This window comes from Augochlora pura, chromosome 5 (genome assembly GCF_028453695.1).
Source record: "Augochlora pura isolate Apur16 chromosome 5, APUR_v2.2.1, whole genome shotgun sequence".
Lineage (NCBI taxonomy): Eukaryota > Metazoa > Arthropoda > Insecta > Hymenoptera > Halictidae > Augochlora > Augochlora pura.
In genome coordinates, this window is record NC_135776.1 from 5792315 (window position 1) to 5814562 (window position 22248).

Genomic DNA, 22248 nt, shown 5'->3' on the forward strand with positions numbered 1-22248 from the left:
CTCCCGGAGAAAAGTCTCGCAGTTTCGCGGGTTATCGAACATTCGTTAGAAGCTCGGTGAAATATCACGACGAAACGCGCGGCGTTTTGCTGGCGTCGCTCGAAAGATGATGATAGGAAACTTACGGAGCACAGCCAGCAGCAAAACGGCGATAGCACCCTTCATGGTCAACAACACGTATACACACGGCAAGCGAAGAGGAAAGTATGACGCGTACTGGCGAACTTCTCGTCGGACGACGTCGACCAGGTCTGGGGGCTCTCTCTGCCTCGTGCGGGAATAAAGAGGGAGGCGAACGAGAGAGAGAGGCGGCGAGCGAGATAGAGGGGGGAGAAAGAGATAGGAACGAGAGAGGGAGAGATAGTAACCGGCGCGACTCTGCTCTCTCGACGACACACCCGGTCAGCACGACGGCTTCGATACGACTGGCGCGGGTCGCTTCTATGCGAGAACGTGGCCAAACGTGGCGTCGACAGATCCTCCGAATATACTATGCTCTCGCCGCAATATGGAGCCCCGCGTGTGCATACGGGGTTGATCATGGTGGAGCCGGCTATAGCCACCGCGCGACGAGAGACCCACGCCGTGTGCACACACGTGTCCGGACACTTCACGGTCCCAGACAGCCGATGAAACGTGGGGTGAATAAGTGGCCGCGGGGTGGGAGACAGGTACAGGAGGGGCAGGAAGGGCCCTCTCGATCCCCGAGGGACGTGGATCGAATCCCGAAGTCGCCTAGCCTAGGTCTAGCCGTGAAGGGTTCGCGAGCTTGAACGCTTGCTGAAACACCGGTGCCGTTCTTTTTTCTCTCTTTCATTATTTCGTCGACCCTTTTACCGCGCACTCGACGTGCCCAAAAATTCGGACCAATCGTAGTTCGTAGCTGACGTACTACGCCGAGTCGGTTCCAAAGCATTTCGAAGCAGTAAATTACTGGACCACTGGTGCCGTTTCACTTTTATTAACCCTCTGCACTCGAATGGTGACTCTGTTGCACCACTGGTATTGTCATGTCACGTTCGAATGTAATTTTTATGTTATCAAAGTTCGAAAGGTTGCTAACCCCTTGCTGTACTTTTATCTTCGCAGTCACAATGATTAAATAATTTTCGATTGAAATAATTTCTTAGAGGAGAAATAAAATTAATATCTACAGTGTGCTTACAATCACTTAAATATTAGTGAGCCAAAACAGCGCTTAAATATCAGTGGCAAGAAGGCGGAATTTTATTTCGACTTAAAAAGACGAAATAACATTCGTACTTAACAGGTTATTGTTAGAAATCATAATCACGAGTCGGGCTCGTCAAAGTACGGCACGGGGTTAAGATTGTAACTGTTGTGCGAGTCACAAGACTCGGCCTCGTGTGCATAAAATGTACTTTGTCGCAGAAAATAGAAATACTACACGCGCGAAAATTGTTTCAGATTTACAGTTAAAATGGCTGCAAAAATTTAACGCTAGATTTACGGAACGCTGAAAGCAGCTGCTTCATATTAATTTATAGAATTAATAATGAGACAGTCTGAATTTTAACGAGCGTTATTGCGCAACACTTGTCCCAAGTACATTGAATAAATAAATCATACATAGATAGCAGATATTTACGCAGAATATTGTCTTTATCAATAACAAAATATAGGAGCCATTTAGAAGTTTTTTTCCTCTCATTCATGATTTGTATACGTTCAGATTAACATGTCAACGCTCTCGGTTTCTTTTAATCTCGACACTGTTTTATTTCACTCGTTTTCGTCGCGAATGCATCAAATTCACAGTCCACCAATCATTCTAGTTCAATTTTAAAAAACATCAAAACGGATCAACCGCTGAACCACTGCCGCCATTTTACCTTCATTAACCCCTTGCACTATAATAACGAGTCAGACTCGTGGTGAAGATTTGAAGATTTTTCTGCAAGCTCTACTATATACGAATATTATTAATTTCTCCTACGTCGAAGTAAAAATAAATTCTTCTGTCATCAAAGTATAAAAACGAAGGCAACCGAATCGGTTGCAATAATAACCATTAATTTTGTATTTATTATTACGATAGATATGTTAAATCGTACTACACCCTTCAATATTTTTACATTACTTTTTAAATATTAAATATCTTTCGCGATTAATAAGATAAATAGAATCCAAATAGAAACGAAAATTGTTACGATCGAATGATCGTTTACGGTCGATAAAGTGTTAAGCACGAACAAGTGCTAATCGTCGCAGCATGAAAGGAGCGACAGTGCAAAGGGTTAATTTCCCAACGCTTTCAATGCTTGCCAAAGAAACGGCGATCGGTGCGCCATTTCTCTATCGTCACGCCTTCGACGTAGTGCGCGAAGATCCATCGGTTCCACTTTCTCGAGATAATGATCGTAGAATTGTCAGGGAAAAAGTTGTGACGCGCAACGCCGAATACAGTCCCGATCATTACGACGGCTACAAAAGTGGTTCGAGGAACACCGATAAGCGGACAGGAATAACTAACCGAAGAGAAAGAAACTAGAATAGAAAAACTTCATTCTTTTCATTTGTAATAAGTAACCCCCCCGGCCACCGTCATGCGGGAGTTAATCAATGAAACCGAAGAAGATGAAACGAACTTGGTTTTCTAGAGAAGAGAGAGGCTTCCCTCGTCGACGTCGGAGGACTGAAACTTTTATACCTCGCCTTAAGTCTCCGATCATATTTTAGCAAGAGAGACTAATTATCGGGAGTCTTTGGCCGCCCGTTGCATGCAATATTGATCGACCCGTAGCACCTATATCGCGACCGAAAGATTCCTTTGCTTTACAAGAGAAACGGAGAGAGAGAGAGAGAGGGAGGGAATGAGAGAGGGTTAGAGAGAGAGAAGGTTAGAGAGGGTTAGAGAGAGACGTAGAGTGAAAACAAGAGACGGAAAAAGGAGAGAGCATAGACCGAGAGAATTTCCAGTTCCGTGCAAACCGAGATTTACCAAGGCTCCGCGTCGGTTTTCGGATCTAGCCGGGCAAGAACAATCGAGCATTCGCACCTGGCGGCGTCCTTGGGCGAGTTTGCTCACGAGATTGGTCTTTGTACCCGTTTCAGCACTTGTGCTGACCGTCTCGGACCAGATAAAAAATCTTATATCGACACGGTTCTCATTCTTCTTCTTTTTTCCTTTTAAATCGCGTTACGTGTCCACGATGATATCGGTGTCGCACGATCCCATATTGTCCTGTTATCAGTTCCGATACGCGATCGAAGGATTTCTGTTCGCTTTTATTTTTCGAGTGCCCGTTTCCCGTGGCAGCCTACGTGACAAGCCGCGGCCCTGTTCCCCGTTGGACAACGTCGAGGTGATCAAGGGTGGAGGAGGGGAGCCAGGTGTCGCTTTATCAGAAAAATTGTTCAAATAGTACCGTGTAATTGATAGCGGGCACCGCTGATCGATTCAGGGCGGAGCCAGGCAACCCCGACACCGCTATCTCGCCGCTATAAACGATGTGCATTCACGGGAGCGCGCGAACTTGCGCGACCTTCGACCGGCAGAAACGCGGAAACGAATTTTCGTGAAAATCGGCTTGACCTGCCCTCCCACCGATTAACCCTCTCTCGACCCCCCTCCCCTCCCCCTCACCCCCTCTTGCTGCACCACCGCCCCAGAACCGAATAATCGATAAGTCCCCGATCAATCGTATGCACGACGAACTATTTACTTTTCGGCCTCGGCGATCGCCTGGCTACCACGGCTGGAAGAACAGAAATTTTTTAAACCCGCTTATCAATTATTTTAACACGTGATTCGGTACGCTATCTGCGGTTACTGAATTCGCTGGTATCAGCGTTATTACGTGTCGCTCAGAAGTAGGAACCGCGGATTTCATCATTCCTCTGACACCTTAGAAAACAATTCGCTCGAGATTCTTTCGGGTATAGTCATTGCAGGATGACTCGTTTTTATAGTCACCGATACGTGCGAGTAACTTTCACGCGAATTGAAAATAGAAAATAATTATTTGAAATAATTTATCTCGATTATTTTCAGCGGCGTTATTTTGAAGATGAATATGTTATCGATCCATCTGAGATGAGACGATTTGAAATAATAAATTATAGTAAATTGTTTCTTTGTTTCTTTGTTTCAAATTGGCCAGACAAAATAATGCTAAAGATAATAATTAAAGTAACAATTTTATCTCATGAAATCTCCACGGGAATTTGTTTAAAGCCGACAGGTTTTTAAACTTAACTTAGTAATTATTACGAATAATGTTATTTCGGAATGGACATGAAAATTACTGTGAAATGAAATAACATGTTATTTGACGTGTTTCATATATCGTCGTATCAAATGTGCCGAGATTAATAGCCGTTTGTCAACAACTAGAATAATGAATCATTCTTGCTTACTTGCTGATGGAAAATTTGGAAGAAATTACTGAAATCGAAGGTGGATCCATTGACAAATATCTTTGAACATTGTTTCATTCATTCGTTATCCCGCGGCTTTTCAGAATTTCCGTTATCATTGACAGCTTCGAGACGTGGATTTCCGCTGTTTTGATCAACATCTCGAGATCAATTATTTCTAATCCATTGCTTGCGTCTCTTAATTCGCCAATTGGTTTCTTCGGAATAGGTGTGCCCGTTTTCGAGAAAACACTTGAACTTCGAGTTCCATGCAGGTTTCCCGATGCAAATGCTCGTTGCATGTGCGTCGGTCAATAGTACGGCGTATCTCCTACCGCGAAAATTCCCCCGGGGGCGTCGAGTGTTTACGACGTGGCATTTCGAGAGCAATTTAAACGGGGAAAGACGACTGGATCCTCCCTGAACTCTTCGGGAGCGGTCTCCCTTTTAAAGGATCGTGCAATTTTTGGTGCGTCTCTGTGCTTCCAATTGCAATCTTTTCGAATAAATCCGGCGGAAGCGTCGTTAAAATTTCTCTAATTTGCCATTTCCCAAATTTGCCATTTTTTTAATTTCTGCGTATCATACAATGCAACTAAAAAATTCAGGTGCATTGTGCAAAGTATACGTAACAATCGTGCAAAGTTTCATTTTAATCGCTATAGCAACATTCTTCCAAAAAATTCTCCAGTATCAAAATAAATTTCAACCTTTCTCTTTGTAAAGGAGCTACTTCCGATATACGCCATACGAAAACCGTCTTACATTTCACCATAACAAAATTCAGGTGCATTGTGCAAAGTATACGTAACAATCGTGCAAAGTTTCATTTTAATTACTATAGCAACATTCTTCCAAAAAATTCTCCAGTACCAAAATAAATTTCAACCTTTCTCTTTGTACGGAAAAGCTACTTCTTGCCATACGAAAACCGCGTTACTTTTCACCATCAAAAAATTCCAGTGTATAGTGCAAAGTATACGTAACAATCGTGCAAAGTTTCATTGCGACGGCTCTGACAGTTTCCTCGCAAAAAAATTCATAAAGACAACCACTTCGCCAAAATCGAAGTAACACTCCATGCTTGCCTTCATTAAAGGGTTACTCTCCACGTCACGCAAAAAGTAGCCCGTATTGCACCGCCAAGAAAATCATGTGCATAGTACAGGGTACCGATAAAACAATCCTGCCAATTTTCATTTTAATATAACTGTCGCGCAAAACGATTCTAAATTATTGCGTCATAAATAGTTTTCGCTTTCACTAGACAAAGTTTTAAGATAAGTAAAATGGAAAGAGAAAAGCAAAGGAGACAAATAAAATTGAGAAAAGGAAAAGGGACGAATAAACAGAGAAAAGCAGAAGGGACAAATGAAAAGCGAACGAGATAAATGTCTGACAAAAAGAGGGACGTTATTTATGACTCTACCTGGGTCGTTTAAGCATTTGCACAGTGCAAGAAGAAGTTGGAAGGCCAGAAAACGGCCGTAAGACCGCGACACTCGATCTCGCATGCGCGATTATTGAAAAAGGATCGCATGCTACCTGATAGATGTACGATGGTGCTTGAGCTTCCGTCTAACTGGTTCGCAGGCAATGGTTTTAGGAGGGGTGCGCGCGAGAGCGGCCGTCATTAACGTTCTAAAACGCGCGTGGCTTTCGCGAAAAATGCGGCGCGCCCGACATGTGTTCGGCACACGAGCCCCCAAACGAACCATAAACGCGACGATAGGGGTCGTTCCTGGGACCGGAGGGTCGGGGTTTTTGAAACATCTGTCGAGGGTTTCGCGACCGGGGAGGGTTTGCCCCGAACACTCTCGCTTTTTTTTTATTCAGAGGCGTTTACGCGGTCGACCAGTCTTTTCCGGTGCGCTTCGTTTCTTTTCTTTTCTTTTTTTTCGTGTTTGCGCTTTATCGAACGGAAGCCGCCGCGCGTTCGATGATTCATTTGCACAAGCTGGATGCGATTCACGGAAAAACACGGACGACAAATAAAGTCGTATCGGGCCGCGATAATAGGCGCTAACAACGCCTAATCGCTTCGACGGATCTCGATCGATCTCGCCGAATATTTGATATTTCGATTAAAAAAAAATTGTTGCGCGATCGATTGAATCATGAAACAATGCCGTTGCGAAATTTCCGAGTATTAATTCTTGCGAGGGCGATAAACCGTTGCGACTACACCGATGACTGTATAGATGGTTCGATCGCGATAAGATTTATGCGTATCGTTCGCGCGTTCCACCGAAAAGCTTCTTCGTTGATTATGGAAATTTGCACGGCGTTCCGGAAAAAATGTTGCAGTCTCCGGGCAGCGTGGAGGAGACTTTGTTCCACGATTTATTGATTGCGTTATGGATGAACTCACGTTTCCGCGAACGATGTAACGGGGCGACGCAGGAACCCCATTATTGCGAACATTAAATTTTATCGCCGCGTAAAAGTAATTGGTTGGGAAACAACAACTGTTGCCATAGCAGCCGGGAAAAGTAGGGCATCGCGAAATCGGCCATTTATCTGATAATAACAGAATCGCTTGATAATAACGAATAACTGGGAATTTCAGGAGCGATATTAAAATTCGCATATTCGCGGGTCGTCGTTGATAAAAGCACCGTAAAATCATTCCAATAATTAGGAGACAATTCTCCGTAACAATGACACGGAATCTCATTATTTTCATGTATTTAATTTTCACAAATTTTTCGCAATAAAAAACGAACAATACCTTTCAGGCGATACAAATTTTGTTTACACGTATTTTTTAATTATTACGTCGATTAATGCGCGATCGTTTTCATACATAAACGCCGACGTAATCATCGTCGCACGTAAATGCTGGACGTAATCAGAAGTTTGCGCAGCTTCGATCGAGAACGAACTTTTACCCGGTGGATAAGTAGAGTTTGCGACGGCTAAATAAATGTTATAAATAGAAGACAAAATACAGAGATCGTTGGTATGATCCCCGGTGGAACGGTATACCAAGTGAAACAAGCTTTGTTTGAAGTTGTTTAGTCACCCAGTTTCTGGGCTATCCTGCTGCGCCGCCGGTTTCAAAAACATGGCACAGTGAAAAACGCATTTAAAGTTTCCGCGCTTAGTGTCTCGAACTCCGCCACACCTCGCTAAATAATTTATTACTTATTTCCCAAGCCAGTTCGCGAAGTCGACTCCCCTATAACACGGCACTTCGCAACGGGAAACGAATCTATCGCGTTAGGGGTGGGTCGACTGTATTATACCACTGATTTACGTGCCAAGTAATGTCTTTTTTGGACCCTTTTTGTCACGCCATTGAAAACCTAAACAAGTTATTAGCATACGAATAGCATATAAATAATTATACTAAGATATTAATTATTTATAAGATACTAATACAAATAAGATAAATAATATAAAAGGAACGCAATGATAATTACAAGCACACGTTGAATCAAGATCGCGAAAATGGCTTTTAAAACGAGAGAATATAAAAATTATTATTAAAAAAAACTCTGATAGCATTTTTCAAAATGTGCCCTCGTTTTCGAGATATTTAGACTTAAAAGTTTCAAAAGAAAATTCGTTAAATTGAAGGCCCAGTTTGAAAACTCCTGTTAGCCATTTTTTTTATATTAAATATGTACCATAACTTTGGCCCATTCTCGACACAAAAGCAGTTTCCATGATCGTAAGTATGCCTCGTAAGTGCTCCTTAAAAAATTGATACATTTTTGGATTAGCAACGCGAGGATCTTCTTCGCTGAATCTTTCTTTCCTTCACCGGAAACGTTAATTTCGCCGATGTTTTTTTCGACGCTAGGCTTCAGCGCCTTGAGACGTCGTCGATCAATAGAACGGTTGATTAAAGAATCGAGTGACACGATAACGTTTGAACAAAACCATCGGTAATTGGAGCCAGTGCGTTTATTTCATTTTCGCGATCTATCTCGGACAGAAAGCGATCGATCAATCGGCGCTGTGATTTGTGGCAGCGACGGACGACTTACAGCCGAACGACAACGGGTCGGAAAGGGACAGTTGTTAGTGTCAGTAGGAGGCGGAAAGGGACAGTTGTTAGTGTCAGTTGGAGGCGGAACCGTTGGGGTCAATCCTGTTAATAGGTCAATCGCTCTCGAGCGACCGTCACGCGATTTTTGCTAGAGGGACGTGGTATTTATTTGACGCGGTAATTGCGGCCTTTTTGATGCCACGCCGAAAGTTCCGCGCGGAAACCGACTGCATTCTGAACTAACAGCAGAAACAGCAATGTACGTCATCCGAGAATTTTTCATTTTTCAAGTTCCCTTTCTAATCGCTTATCAATTTTCCTCGAATGAGCAATGAGTCATTTTAGACTGTGGGAATTTGTCATCGGTAAATTACAAAGTCGTTTCTGTACAATATATAGTAACACTTGTTAATATTTGGACACCCTTCAAAACTCATTAACATTTTTTAAAACTATCCCAAACGATTTGAAGTTATTTTAGGTAACAAAGCCACTAATTCACTAGACTGAACTAATTTATTACGATTCTACTGTTACTTAAAACAACGAGACGACACAGTTATGGTCTAGTAGACTGGTTCCTCTATCATTTAAAAAAAATTCAAATCGTTCAGTCCAGTATTCGCTTTTGACAATAAGCTATAATCAAAATTGAGCATACCATTGAACGTTCGAATTCATTCGTAAAAATAGGAACTGAAATAGCTGATATTTCAGCGATTCTTCTCATTTTCCTCGAGCCTTGAAATTGAAACGAGAAAAAAAAAAGAAGAAGAGTTACATGTTTGACCTAATTTTTCTGTCGACAGTAACGACAAGTGTACTGAAGCAACACGTCGAGTTTCGTGTCAAGCGATCGAGCAGATCTCGGAATACCGTTAGATAGCGTATCAGTTAAACACGGTTTCAAGAAAAACAAGATAGAATCTTGCCTCCTGTTCTTCAAGGAACATGCCAGGGAACGTTCCAGTAAGAGCGCGCGTAAAGAAAAGACACGGGGAAAGATCGCTGGGGAAATGGCGACCGAGGCGTAATGAATTCTTGATTCCGCGTGTTCACGGCATCCCTTGGCGCGCGGCTGTGCTCGTGCCGCCATTTTGTTTTAAACGAAGCCGCGCAAATTAATTTCCGACGATTAACCCTCCGGAGGAATATTTCGTCTTACGTTACGAACATTTTGAAGTAGATATTTGTCGTTATTAGTATATTATTATTGTTGTTATTATTAGTTATTATTACTCTCGTTGTTACTATTATTTTAATGTACTTCTTCTTTACACGGTAATTAGTGGTTTCATTATTTAATCCTCGAGCAACGGTTCATTTTACACAACTGTACTATTGCCGATGTTTATAACAATTCTGAGTATTGTTCAGCAATTTTTCGAGGCTATTTTTCGACATATTTCTTGTCGACTATTCATCATTTTCTGTCCACTTTCCATTTAATTGCTAAAAATTGATTAATTAAGTTAACGATTTTAATATTCAGTGTCAAAATTGACTGAGTCATCAACAAGCTGGGATTAATACCTAATACCAGCTTTTTGAAAAAAAATTTCCAAATTTTAAGAAATAACTCGCAAGTATTTCGGGTCAGATCGCGATTCGTGCTGCCAGCAAAAATCAAAAAATTACAGTAACGAGCAGCATCTCTGCATCCATGCTTTTTCAGCCGATTATTGTCAAAATTGGACGAATACCGAACATTTTTAATTAGCTAAGAACGAAGAGGAGAGGACGAACGGGCTCGCTAAGCCAAGTAAAATCGGAGGAGCCGGATTCCAGCGACGAGAGGGTATATTTTGAAGTGGGCCCTTCGTCTGATGGGTCCGGAACGACCCTCTTCCGGGACTCTCGACCCGACCAAGACCTCGCGAGCTTTCACGGAATGGCCTTCGCTCGTAAATCGGTCGTAACTATCCCCGGACTTGTCCTTGACTCGTTCCTGAAGCGGCGCGCGCGACCACGCCGCCGCTTGCGAGGAAATGGAAATGGGCTCCGTCGCATTCCAAATTTTCCAGGTCGTCGCCGGCGCCTGTGTGCGAGAGCGTACACCACCCTCCAAAAGTATCGGGACACTTGCAGAAAACCAAATATACATGAAAATCCCCCACGAAGTTGTTGTAATTTTTAAAAATTTCGAAGCCAATTGCATGAAAATGTAAACAGATTTTCTGCATCAATTTGATCAATTTTCTTATTATTTATGATAGTTTTTGGTTCTATGCATTTTGCCGTATGCTCCACGTATGTACTTTGTATTAACCCTAGAACTACCCTATGGGATCGTCAGTGACAACATTTTTAAATTGTCTGCAAACGTGCAAATAACATTCATATTTTATATTTAAAAAATATTAAATAATATTTTGATTATCAAAGGTAATACAAGATAATAAAGGATAAGTTTTCAACGAACAAAATGCAATGAACGTATAAACTAGTTACACGAGTGACAAACATTTACAACTTAATAAACATTGTCGACAATATGATGCCGTATTGCAAGCTTGCACACGTCACCCAAACTGACTGAAATAGTACAATTTATACGAAATAATCAGGTGTCTTAATACTTTTGTAGGGGGTTGTATGTCGCGAGCGTGTTTGCTCGCGTCTCCGAGTGTGTGCAGGCCCTCGCCGCGCCTGCCCGCGTCTACGAGCCCGCCGCGTGCACGGCACGGGGGCAGCGTCGGGGCCGTCGCTGTTCAGATACAATAGAAAAATGGGAGTTTCCCCGAGACAATGGAGGGAATGCTCTCCTTTGTCGCGCGAGTCGAAGGTTCTCTCCCCTCGTCTCCGGCTTCTCGTCTCTGTCGCGGCTATCTTCCCGCCGGGTCTACCGTCTTCCTCTGCCTTCGAGGACCCCGGCAGATATCCTCTTTAATACCCTTCACGGAATCGGAACGGTCTGGCAGACGCGACGATTAACCCTCGAACGGCGGGGTCGCGTGGTCGGGCATCGACGGGGTCCGCTGCGACCCCCCCAGCATCGCTTTTCAGATACGAACCTTGCAGTTTGTCTCGGAAATATTAGACGCGGAGGCGCGTTCTTCTCTGTACACGTTCGGTCGCCATCGGTAAGAATATACAATTTTCCGCACAAAGGTTACTTCCGACGAATGCGGTAGCATAGAAACTACGTCGTCCGTTGTCATACAGAGATTCAGATGCATACTGCAAGATAGATGTCATGTTTACGAGTTTTATTTCAATAAATCAGACTGTCGACGCCGGAAAAAAAATACTAAAGTGCGCCTGCCTTTATAAAATTGAAATAAATACTAACCCCTTCAACAAGGATTGTTTTCGACGAACGTCATACAAACGTAATTATTAATTATTATTTATAACTATTAACTATTAATATTGAACCTAATGAACGGTTTAATGATTAACAGAACATAGATAATACATAACTTGCGAGAGTAAAATTTATTAATTCTTTTTTAATGTTTAGATGTATGCAACGCAATATATTTTAGTTTTATGTAAAAAAAAACACATAAAGGAAATAAATAAATAGCTTTGGCGGCTGATGCAACCGCAAAGGGTTAACTTTAGTCTCGACAGAGAGGTTTTAATAATATACAAATGAAAATGCATCGTAAATAAAATGCGACGAATTCTAAAAGAAATGTCCGCCATTAGAGATTTAATTTTCTGGTGTAAAGTGATCCAGCAGAGAAATTACGGCAAATATTCGCGAAAGTGGAAGTCCGTTGGCGCGGGCCGCGGGCTATTGATTTGCGAGGCGGTCGCGCGAGTTGGACCCTCGGCCGAAATTGCTTCGCTGACGGCTCCCGTCTCATTTTCATCGAATTAGTCCGCGGATCGGTCCTCGGCCGGGTTCCACGCGCGCGGGCGAATGCTGCCTACTTTCCTCAATTTCCCATGGTACCGGGAGGGGGGGCCATTAGCAGGATTGCGGGTCGCGGGCTCTTTCTCCGGGTACGCGCCGTAAACCGTAAACTGCCGCGAACGGCCTCGCGGACGCGTAATTGCGGCGTAACGACATCGCGATTACACTCGGCCCGTTCAAATATGCGGACCCCGGAGCCGTCACCCGGCCATCGGCGTTTAGCCTCGCGACGATCTCACTGAATCGTTCAGTTTACGGCCGCGTGCATGCATTAGTTCCGGCTCGACGCACCGGGATTCGAACGATGCGTGCCGGCCGGCGGAAAACATCGCGAAAGAAGGCGCTAATTGTTCCCAGTAGACTGCGGTTTTTATGCACTTATCACGGGAACGAGTGGCTGTAATTGGCGGCAGCTGCGAGATCACAAGAATTGCCGATACATCATTGGGTTGCCAAGCACGAAAAGTCGGATTATCAAGTGAACGGTTACTTTGTTCATAATCGATCAAAATATGTTATTACTTCGATACAATTTTTCCAATGTGGCTATAATAAATAAATGTAATTTTTAAAGAAGTTCTAGTCCTCCGAATAAAGAAAACTCGGCCATCTTAATGTTACTTTCCTTTACGAAATTTTCATTCCGTAAACAGGGTACCAGATGTTTAAAATATACAGTGACCGAGTTGACAACAGTGATCGATTTTTCTCAAAAGTGGAACAGTAATCGGTGTCCGAGGTAATCAAGTAATGATTTGACGTCACCACCGAGCGTAATCGAATATTCGAAGAAAAACCTGCGAGGCCTCTTATCTAAATACTTCATTGATTATTATGATTACATAAAAATCATATTCTCGGTTTTCTACACAATTTCGAACGTATTCATATCGTCGAATAAAAAAATTATTTTCATATTTTAAATTATTTCCAATAATTTCAATTATCTCAGTCATAATTAGAGAACAATGAAAATAATCTACATTCGTATCTACGCTAAATTGTTTCAGTAAGCTGATAAAAAATGCAACAGTAGTCCCAAACTCTTCGAATGTTTTCACAGTGTTACATTTCTGATGAATCGTCTTAGACGATCCACAGATATCTACATGTACAGCTCTTATGACCTTGGCTCGATAAGGTTGTGGTCGTAAGGCATGAAAATTTCGTTCAGCCAGATCCAACGTTCCCGGAACACGGTAGTCCGTGTCAAACCGAGCCACCTCGTTATCGCAGTTGAGTATCGTGGTGTGGCTCACCTGGCGTTGCGGTGCGACCTTATCTAGACCCTATGGATGCCGCTTCCCCTGTTCAGTACGATGGTTGAACCCATTGAAAATTTCCAGAGCGGCGTCACTCGATCGGCCTCGATCCACTTTGAAGATTCTGGAACGTCCATTGCGAGCTTGACCGTCTACGTTCACGGAAATTGTTACGTAACCTTGGATCGGTTCAGAAACGAAAGGTTACCTTCCGTCGAGAAATTCGTTCGCCTGATTGGCACGAGTTTGATTCCGAAGTTCGCGGCATACACTCGCTGTTACGCTAGCTGCTTGTTGGCCGATTCGCCCGGATACCGTACACCGCTGTGTATCGTGGTCGAAAGGTAGAGGTTCGCAGATTTTCGGTCACCAGCGAAAGCGGCTGGACCGGAATGATAATCGAGCGTCGTTGGAAGAATGTTGGGAATGATTTTATTTTCGGAGCATTTATTTTTAGTTGGAAGTTTACGTTGTAAATGACGGAACGGTACAAGAAGAAATCGATGTTTGCAAGCGTTGATATGAAAATATATCTGGCTTATCAGAGGGAGATACATGTGCAACTTAAGTTATCGACAGAATTATAATTGCACAATTGCTTGAGGAGCTTGGAGATATCACCGCGAAAGGCGATACTTGTCACAAATGACACCATTTTCAAATTTTCCACAGATTCTTGTCGAATTTTAAACTTATTTCATCGCGCAAGCAACAAGAATCATCTGCCGAGTAAAGTAAATGATTTTATATAACTTGCAGAATATTTCAAGGCGAATATATTATGAGAATCTAAATGAGTAAAAAGTAAATATTGTTTTCTGAACAGGGACAACTTTATTCTGAATCATAGTGATGCTCGTTTACAGCTAGATTTGCGTTTATTTATATTTATGTATATTAAAATTACATATAATAGTTATAAGTATAAGAAGAAAATATTTGGTAAAAGCTTTTTGACTTAGAATACATAAAAACGGCTAAAAAAAATGTAAAAAAACTGTCATGTCAACAAACGGTGTTGTCTTGAAAATTGTCTAGCAGCTGTATAATGTGATCAATTAATAATGTAATAATTTTCTTTAAATCATGCATACTTTTTCCTCAATTTGTGTTTACCTAATTTTTTATAACGTGCCTGATTCATACGAGACATGAACATATATAAAATGGGTAAACAAAATATAAGTAAATATATTCTTAAGAATGATGGGAAATGAAATGCAAAATTCCAAGAATTGGGCATGGAATAAGTAAATTTCCCCGTTTCTTCAAAATACGGAATATTCCGTAATATTATGACTCCTTCGCATAAAAATCCTAGCGGATATAATGGCATCCATATGGTGTATCTTAGCGATGTTAAAAGTGGAATTTCAATTTTCAATAATTGCGTTATGTAGTAAGGATATCTAACTATTTCTATTATACTCCAAGCAAGGAATAGGTAGAACACAACAGGTTTTGTTTGCATACGTGGTTCAGCTTCAACCATAGCAAATAAAACAAATGCTCTACCTCCTACTTGTAAAAATGATACCAAGGTACTGCTTTTAGTATAACCAAATAAGGCATGCGCTACTTCTAAAAACTGTAAAAGTTGTACACATTTTATTGGATTCCCGACAGCTGCATATGTTTCTTTCATGGAAGCTAGAAATAAAAATTTAATGTTTTAATTATCACTTTAATATTGCAGTCAGCATAGAAACATAATTATTAAAGTATGTACTAACCTGGCCCATCTCGTAAATACATTATTGTCATTATAGTGACAACATATGTAAAACCAACAAATTGGCAAAGATTATAAATTATTAAGTACACCGTCCTCGAATCTTCTGGTGACAAAAATAAAGACAAATTAGTGATTCAAGAAACCTATATACAGATGAAAAAAGAATGGCTAGGAAAATACTAAGCTTTCAACCAACAACAAAAATAAATGTGCTCATTATATAATTAGATCTGGACTCCTTTACCTAGCCATCTTCTGATTTTTGAACTAATAAGTAGTTACATCTACATAAGATAAACAATATAACATACTGTAGCACTCTCATATCCATATTATTATTCTTATCAATAAATAAATCACAAATAACAGTGTAGCTTTAAACAGCAGTTACCCCGTTAAGATTTTATAATACCATTTTGGTATGTTCCCTTTAAAAGTGTTCACTTCAATCATCTGTTCTATTTTTAGAGAGATAAAAATAATTTATTTATAAGCTTTATGACATCAACAGAGACATAATGCAAAGGTAATACAGTTTCCTTTAGCGACGAATCTTTAGAAACATTAAATCCTACTCGATTTTTTAAAATGGAATTACGTCTTTGTATTACCGTATGAACCGACATTATCGATCATACTGCATAATAAAGTAACGATAAAAGTGGCATATAACCGATAAAAGATAATGTGTAATGAATTATAATCGAATAAACTTTGAAAAATTTTGATTAATTGACTAATAACGAAAACATACAGGTGGTTATTTTAATAAGTACTTCTGTCTCTATAAGAAAATATACCTCTCTTGTATCCAAATTCTTCTTTGTATAATTTGTCATACATGCCAGGATAATCATTGCATATATCCCGTTTTTTATCATCAATATCATCTAAGTCTTCAGCTGACCACTTATCAAAATCGATTTTTAACCAAGCTGGTTTTTGTGGTTGACTAGTTAATCTTGGCCACCAACCAAGACATTTTTTCTTTAATACAAAATCAACTTCGCGATCTACTACATTGTAACGACTTTCCTAAAACAATAAATTATATTAATTAATTACATAATTGTCAAGTACTTTCAATTTTATTGCATTAGGCTTTGATAAATTAATTCAATTAATATATGTGTGAATTGTTTATCTTTTGAAGGTGTATTATGTTCTTCTATAAAGTTTATCTTAAAAAATACTGTTTTCTTTGAAGAAAAAAAATAATTTTATATTAATAACTTTATGTTAGTATTTTATATGAAACTGTTCTAAAAATGGAGCACCTTGACCTTTGACAGACAAATGCAATTGTTATTGTGCAAATTCTTTGTAACCCTGAGGATCAACTCATGCATATGTCAATGTACATATATAATGACTATTCATAAACATTCATTATTGCAAATGCTCATATATTTCTTGGAAAAGTGACTTCATTTTTCTATGTTATGTAATAAAATGAAATTTCACTCAAAATATAAGAACCATGATATTTTTTATAAGCACATATATTCCTTGTTTTACTCAAATTGAATTAAATACCAATATTGTTGTGCAATGGATATTTTACATACATTACCTCAGTATTAATGGCTGAATTTAAATCAAGAATAAAGCGATAATTATTGAAACCTTTGGCACCATGTCCATGTGCATTAACGCACAATCTCTTCTCATCCATATCAACATCTAAATCCTGAAAAATACATTTAATTTAAATAAAAATTTATAAACAGTAGTATACATTATATACATGTATTAGTCAAATTACTTACCCTAACATTGGTCAAATCTACCTTTAAGGTAACTTGACTTTCTGTTTGAGCCCAGTATACAAATGGAATTAATGTCTCAGCCATTTCTGATTATTTTATATTTATTCTGATTGCATGTCACTTGTACTCTTGTCGTCAGCAAGTTATATTGTAGTTACTTCTACTATTATTCATTTAGAGTAAATATAAAACACATACATTTTCGTAAATGTAAAAAGTACTTATTTGTAAAACACTTTCTTTAATATATTAAATACAATTCAATTAATTATGGCCTAGACCAAAACTTCCTCCAAAATTCATATTAATGTCACTACCCTGTTTGACAACTACTATACTTAGCTCGCGTCAAGAAACTGCATCAAAATATACTAAGCGACAAGCTGTTTTATAAATATATGTACAGTATATGCATGTGTATGTACACGACGAACTGTGCGTAGTACATACATAAATATATTTAAAGAGTGGATACTTTCATAAAATTTGTTTTCCACAGGGTAGGTTAATAATTCACGATACCAGGGAGCGCTGACGTCATTCTTTTGTGACTGTCACACAGCGCTATTCTTCTTCCTCAGTGAATCGCCAGCCAATGGGAAATTAGCGGCTAAATCAACGACGTCGCAAGGTAACATTACATGTATATGTTGTGTGATGTATATGTATTTATATAATTTTTTTATTACAATATGTTTGAATATGTTATTTAATATTAAGCTAACAAATGATGTATATATATATATATAGTAAACACATATAAGTATAGTAAATATATTTGCAGTCAATTTGATTTACATAATTTAAAATTTTATCAAAAAATTGATTTCTTTTATCGTGTAATATTAGATATAAAACTAAAAGAACTAACGTACAATTCGTACAAACATACATTGCTATAAAATAGTTGGTACCATGATTTTTACAATATTATTTATTGTTTTATTCCATATTTATTTAATATATATAATACATCAACTTGTTTTATTTTCAAAATAAATCTCAGTTTTTAAACGTTTATGTACGCTACGAAAACGTAGAATTAATTAAAGTGAAACTAGAGTGAAAAAATGCATATCTTTGTGCACTGCTCCGTTTCCATAACTTAAAATACTTTATATTGATAATACTCCTCATAGTTTGTTCGATTCTTTGAGAAGCTTATTTCGAATTAACATTGTGTTACATCAATTTCTTGTACGATACTCAACCATAATTTTATAATTTTATATGTATTTAAAAAATATTTATGTTTATTAAATTATTAACATAGATTTGTGCAATTCGATATATAACATATGCAATGATCCATATTTTTCATTTATTAACAAGAAATAAATTTCGTGCTGACAAAATCGAAGTGATAAATTAAACAGTATGCACGTGTACATACAATGTAGTGTATTGTTTAAGTGACATTTATAAATGCTGTAACAGCCGTTTAAAATCGTGAGAAGCTGATTGGTAAGTTCCTCTTGCGTTAAATGTTAATTGTGCACAACTGTATACAATTGTATATCGTCGTGAAATGTGCCTACGTACAAAACACGAAACATGTGTGCAGTACGATAAGGTTACAGCCACGTATGACAATTTAATGTGATTTAAAGTGAAACTAATATCTAATAGCAAATAGAAAGACACGATACGTGGCATACGTATTGTAACAGCTTAATGATTAGTCATTTTTGTACGTAATACGAGAGCCAGCGCGCATCAGCGTTTAGTATATGTAATATTGCAAGTGCTATATGACTCGATACATGAATGTTGTACACGCTTTGCTGTCGAGTTGACAGTTTAATTAAATAAGCACATGGTAACTGTAAATTATTTGATACATGCCAAAATAATTTCGTTTTTATTCAAGTGTGCTTTATATAATGATTTGGAGGAAAATCATGTTACATTGATTCAACGGTTCGACACGTTCGTACTTTGAGGTTAAAAGGTAACATATTTGTATTTTATTTTATTATATTATCACATACATTTATTTAATAGTCGACAAAATAAAATGTTTATCATATTATTTTTTACAGATATATATTTTTGCAATGTGTGTCATGCATTATTGTTTTTTATTTTTTATAAAATGTACTGATATGAAATCAATTTTTAATATTCTAACATATTCATAAAATTCAGAGATTCACGTGCAATTCTCAATTTATTATATAAATTAAGAAATAGTTGCGTCCATAAGCAAACATTGATACGTAAACGTTTATTTCGAAAATAAATGCGATTGGAATTATTGCTATTAATTTAAGATTGGTAATCGATTAGAATTTTTATTATGTAATGTTGAGGCTTAAATCTAATTTTATAAAATAATTTAAACGTATTTATAATCAATTACATTTTATAACATAACATTATTATACAAATTATTTTGTCTATTTTTAATAAAATATTTATAAAATTCGATATAAATTGGGTATGTATGATATTTTTTGTTTATTAAAGAGATTAGTACTTTTTAGAAATATTTTTGTTTTATGTTTCAATGTTTATACGAAAACACATATTTTTTGGTGATAAATAAAATTTAAATTCTAATAAGCTGTTCAATAATTTATTACGTTATATAATATTGCATATTGCAAAGCATTTAGTTTTGCTGTAGAAAATATATTACTTTTAGTCATTATTATAGTAATGCTTCCACTTCATCTTAACAATTATAGTTTTAATTGGAACAATATATATATAATTTTATAACCTATATATCATGTTTGTTCCTTTATCTTTGACACAGTAATGAATGTTCTGATAGTTACAATGGTCTGACAATTTCAATGGTCTATGCTATATTTTATTGGTCTATAGTTTCTAATTAATATAATGCACACTGCAATGATTCTTCGTTTCATATTGTCTGACACTATCTATATTTTGTTTCATATATTTTTGATAGTCTTTGAAAAGAAGTTATGTTATAGGTATTATGACCTAAATCAGCTCATGGCATTTTAACTATTAATCTGGGAAGTCCTTAGCGAAGATAGTGTTTTCTATGTACATTATTTGATAACACAGTATTTAATAAGTTTTTTATTTAATATTTTCTGGTAAAAGTTAGAGATTTATGTAGTGCAAGTATGTTTGACACGTAATGACAATATACCTCAATCAATATAATTTAACTACCTAGGAATACACATTCTGTAATTGTTTTTGTTAATAGTTAAAAAGACTTAATCAACTCACTTCTGGATCAAGAGTTTATAACAAAATATCGCTTGTATTAGTTACATTGCAGTTATAAATTTATTGAAACAATCAATGTAGTTTTATTATCAATTTGTTACCAAATTTTATTGATTAATAATTATTTATTATCTAGGTAGTAGTTTAAAATTTGGTAATTCATTTTGTTGAAACTTCAGTAGAAAATGGCCTTTTTAAATATTTGACATACATGTTTTGATTAGTCATGATCAGTCTAGTTGAGAAAATTAACTACAAAAGGCGACGCATGCGCATGGAGTCCCGCACAGTGACGTGTGCATCTACCGGGTGAACATTGTAATTCTGAACTTCGATGGAGACACGACGTAAAGCCTTGTCTGGTCGTAATTCAGATATGTAACGTACACCCCATAGACATGCCACGCTACTGTGCGGGATTCCTTGCGCATGCGTCGCCTTGCGTAGTTTATTTTCTTGTTTGCTCCTGTCATGGTTTTTGTTAAAAAACTAATAACAGCTCATATGCTTGAGAATAAGAAAACTATAAATAAATTGAAATATTTTATTTATATTATAAAAAAAAAGCATTAGAATCGTTAAAAGTAATTTTTTGCGGATTTCATATTTTAATTTCTTTGTTAAGTGTTGCAATTATTACAATAGAATTGAAAGCATTAAAAATACGACACGAAAATAGTAAATATAAATATAATGAATATGTATGAGGCCAGGAATCCTTTAGCAGCAATTATAAAAAAAGGCATTGACCACACGTGACAGTGTTAATGACCATAGCCCATACATCAGCTGTGCTAAAAATATCTAATTTTGCCACAAACCAGCCTTCTTCTCTCTATTAGTTTCCAAGCTATCGAATGAAGTATGTGTTGTTCTCAGTTTTGAAGACTGTTTTAATTTCTTCAACGTGATCAGAGGATAAGTAATTAATATAAAAAGATACATGACAAATATTTTTAAGAATTATTTTTCTCTTTTCTAAGAACCAAAATTTTATATCGATCGATCGTAGTATTTCACACGTTCCCTTGTAAGTTTTCTATTTATATTTCTTACCACTTTAGAGTTCCTCTTTGAGGCGATCTAGGCATAATATGTAATATAATTAGTATAATGACATAAATACAAGTGTGATCACATTGAAGCTTAAAGGTGTCATTATTTCTTAAAGAATTGCAAGTACAAAAAAATGCACAAATGCTCAGTTTAATATTTTAATACTGTCAAAGGCTTATATGTATTCATTTATATTTTTACAAATTCAAATATTCGTTCATTTACTTTTCAAACACATCGACGTCTACTTTAAAAATCAATCGCTTGACACAACAGAAAATATTGTTCTGAAATGCTATGGTTTGAATTACGCGCGGTGTTAACGTGTTATGGCCGCGCTCTCTGCGCACGTTGTCTCCCGGGAAACAACTTTGGACAGCGCTACTCTACAATGTAGTTTACTAACTTGAACACTGATTGTAGAGTACAGTGCTAGACAAAATAATGAAATAATAAAGACACTTTGCATATATTATTTGCATATTTTGTAGATCTTTTTCTTAATCGTAAAGAAAATTTACGTTCGAATGTCTTTTTTTATGGTTTCTGAAGGAAAGTCTGCTGTGTCGCGTGATGTAGTTAGATCGTGCAGCGGATAATTAACTTTCAAAATAAACTGAAAAAGATCTGTGAAAGTTGGTGCGTTGAAAGTGTCTTATTCCTATTAAACATTACTGAAATATGCTTAGATATTTATAATGTAATAAAAAGAATATATTGTTTATATGGAATCGATATTTGTACACCTCTTACGGTTAAAGCCGTGACAATTCTTGAATTTGAAAGTTTCACATTTTGTTGACTGAGGGTGATGGAGAAAAACGATCATCGAATTCGTGTTGAGTGCATTAAAATCTATGAGAATCATTCATTAATTACCGAAACGCAAAATTGGTGTTGGACAGTGTTAGCAAATTGCAAAATTGGTATTAGACAATCTAGTTGATATTCTGATTAAAGACTTTCATTGT

At 37.6% G+C, this 22248-nt stretch overlaps 1 protein-coding gene across 2 annotated transcripts; it reads right to left on the minus strand.

The window, feature by feature from the left end:
• Positions 1-14363: 14363 nt before the first annotated feature.
• On the minus strand, positions 14364-17561 carry Hacd2 (3-hydroxyacyl-CoA dehydratase 2). Of its 2 annotated transcripts, none has more exons than XM_078181181.1 (5): positions 17009-17561; positions 16813-16929; positions 16040-16274; positions 15238-15339; positions 14364-15154 (listed from the first exon to the last, which is right to left on the minus strand). In XM_078181181.1, the coding sequence occupies exons 1-5, from the start codon at positions 17090-17092 to the stop codon at positions 14589-14591; spliced, it is 1104 nt and encodes a 367-aa protein (XP_078037307.1). In that variant the 5' UTR covers positions 17093-17561; the 3' UTR covers positions 14364-14588. The 2 variants fall into 2 exon arrangements, with proteins under 2 accessions (XP_078037307.1, XP_078037306.1); XM_078181180.1 differs by having other exon boundaries at positions 15238-15342; positions 17009-17560.
• Positions 17562-22248: the final 4687 nt, after the last annotated feature.

What these genes read in the sequence shown, in the direction of transcription:
- Hacd2 (XM_078181180.1), bottom strand. Translation starts at nt 17,092, where the DNA reads ATGGCTGAGACATTAATTCCATTTGTATACTGGGCTCAAACAGAAAGT. An exon ending in ATTCAGCCATTAATACTGAG is followed by an intron (nt 16,275 to 16,812) that starts GTAATGTATGTA and finishes TTATTGTTTTAG; the next exon opens with GAAAGTCGTTACAATGTAGT. An exon ending in GTATTTACGAGATGGGCCAG is followed by an intron (nt 15,155 to 15,237) that starts GTTAGTACATAC and finishes TTTTATTTCTAG; the next exon opens with CTTCCATGAAAGAAACATAT.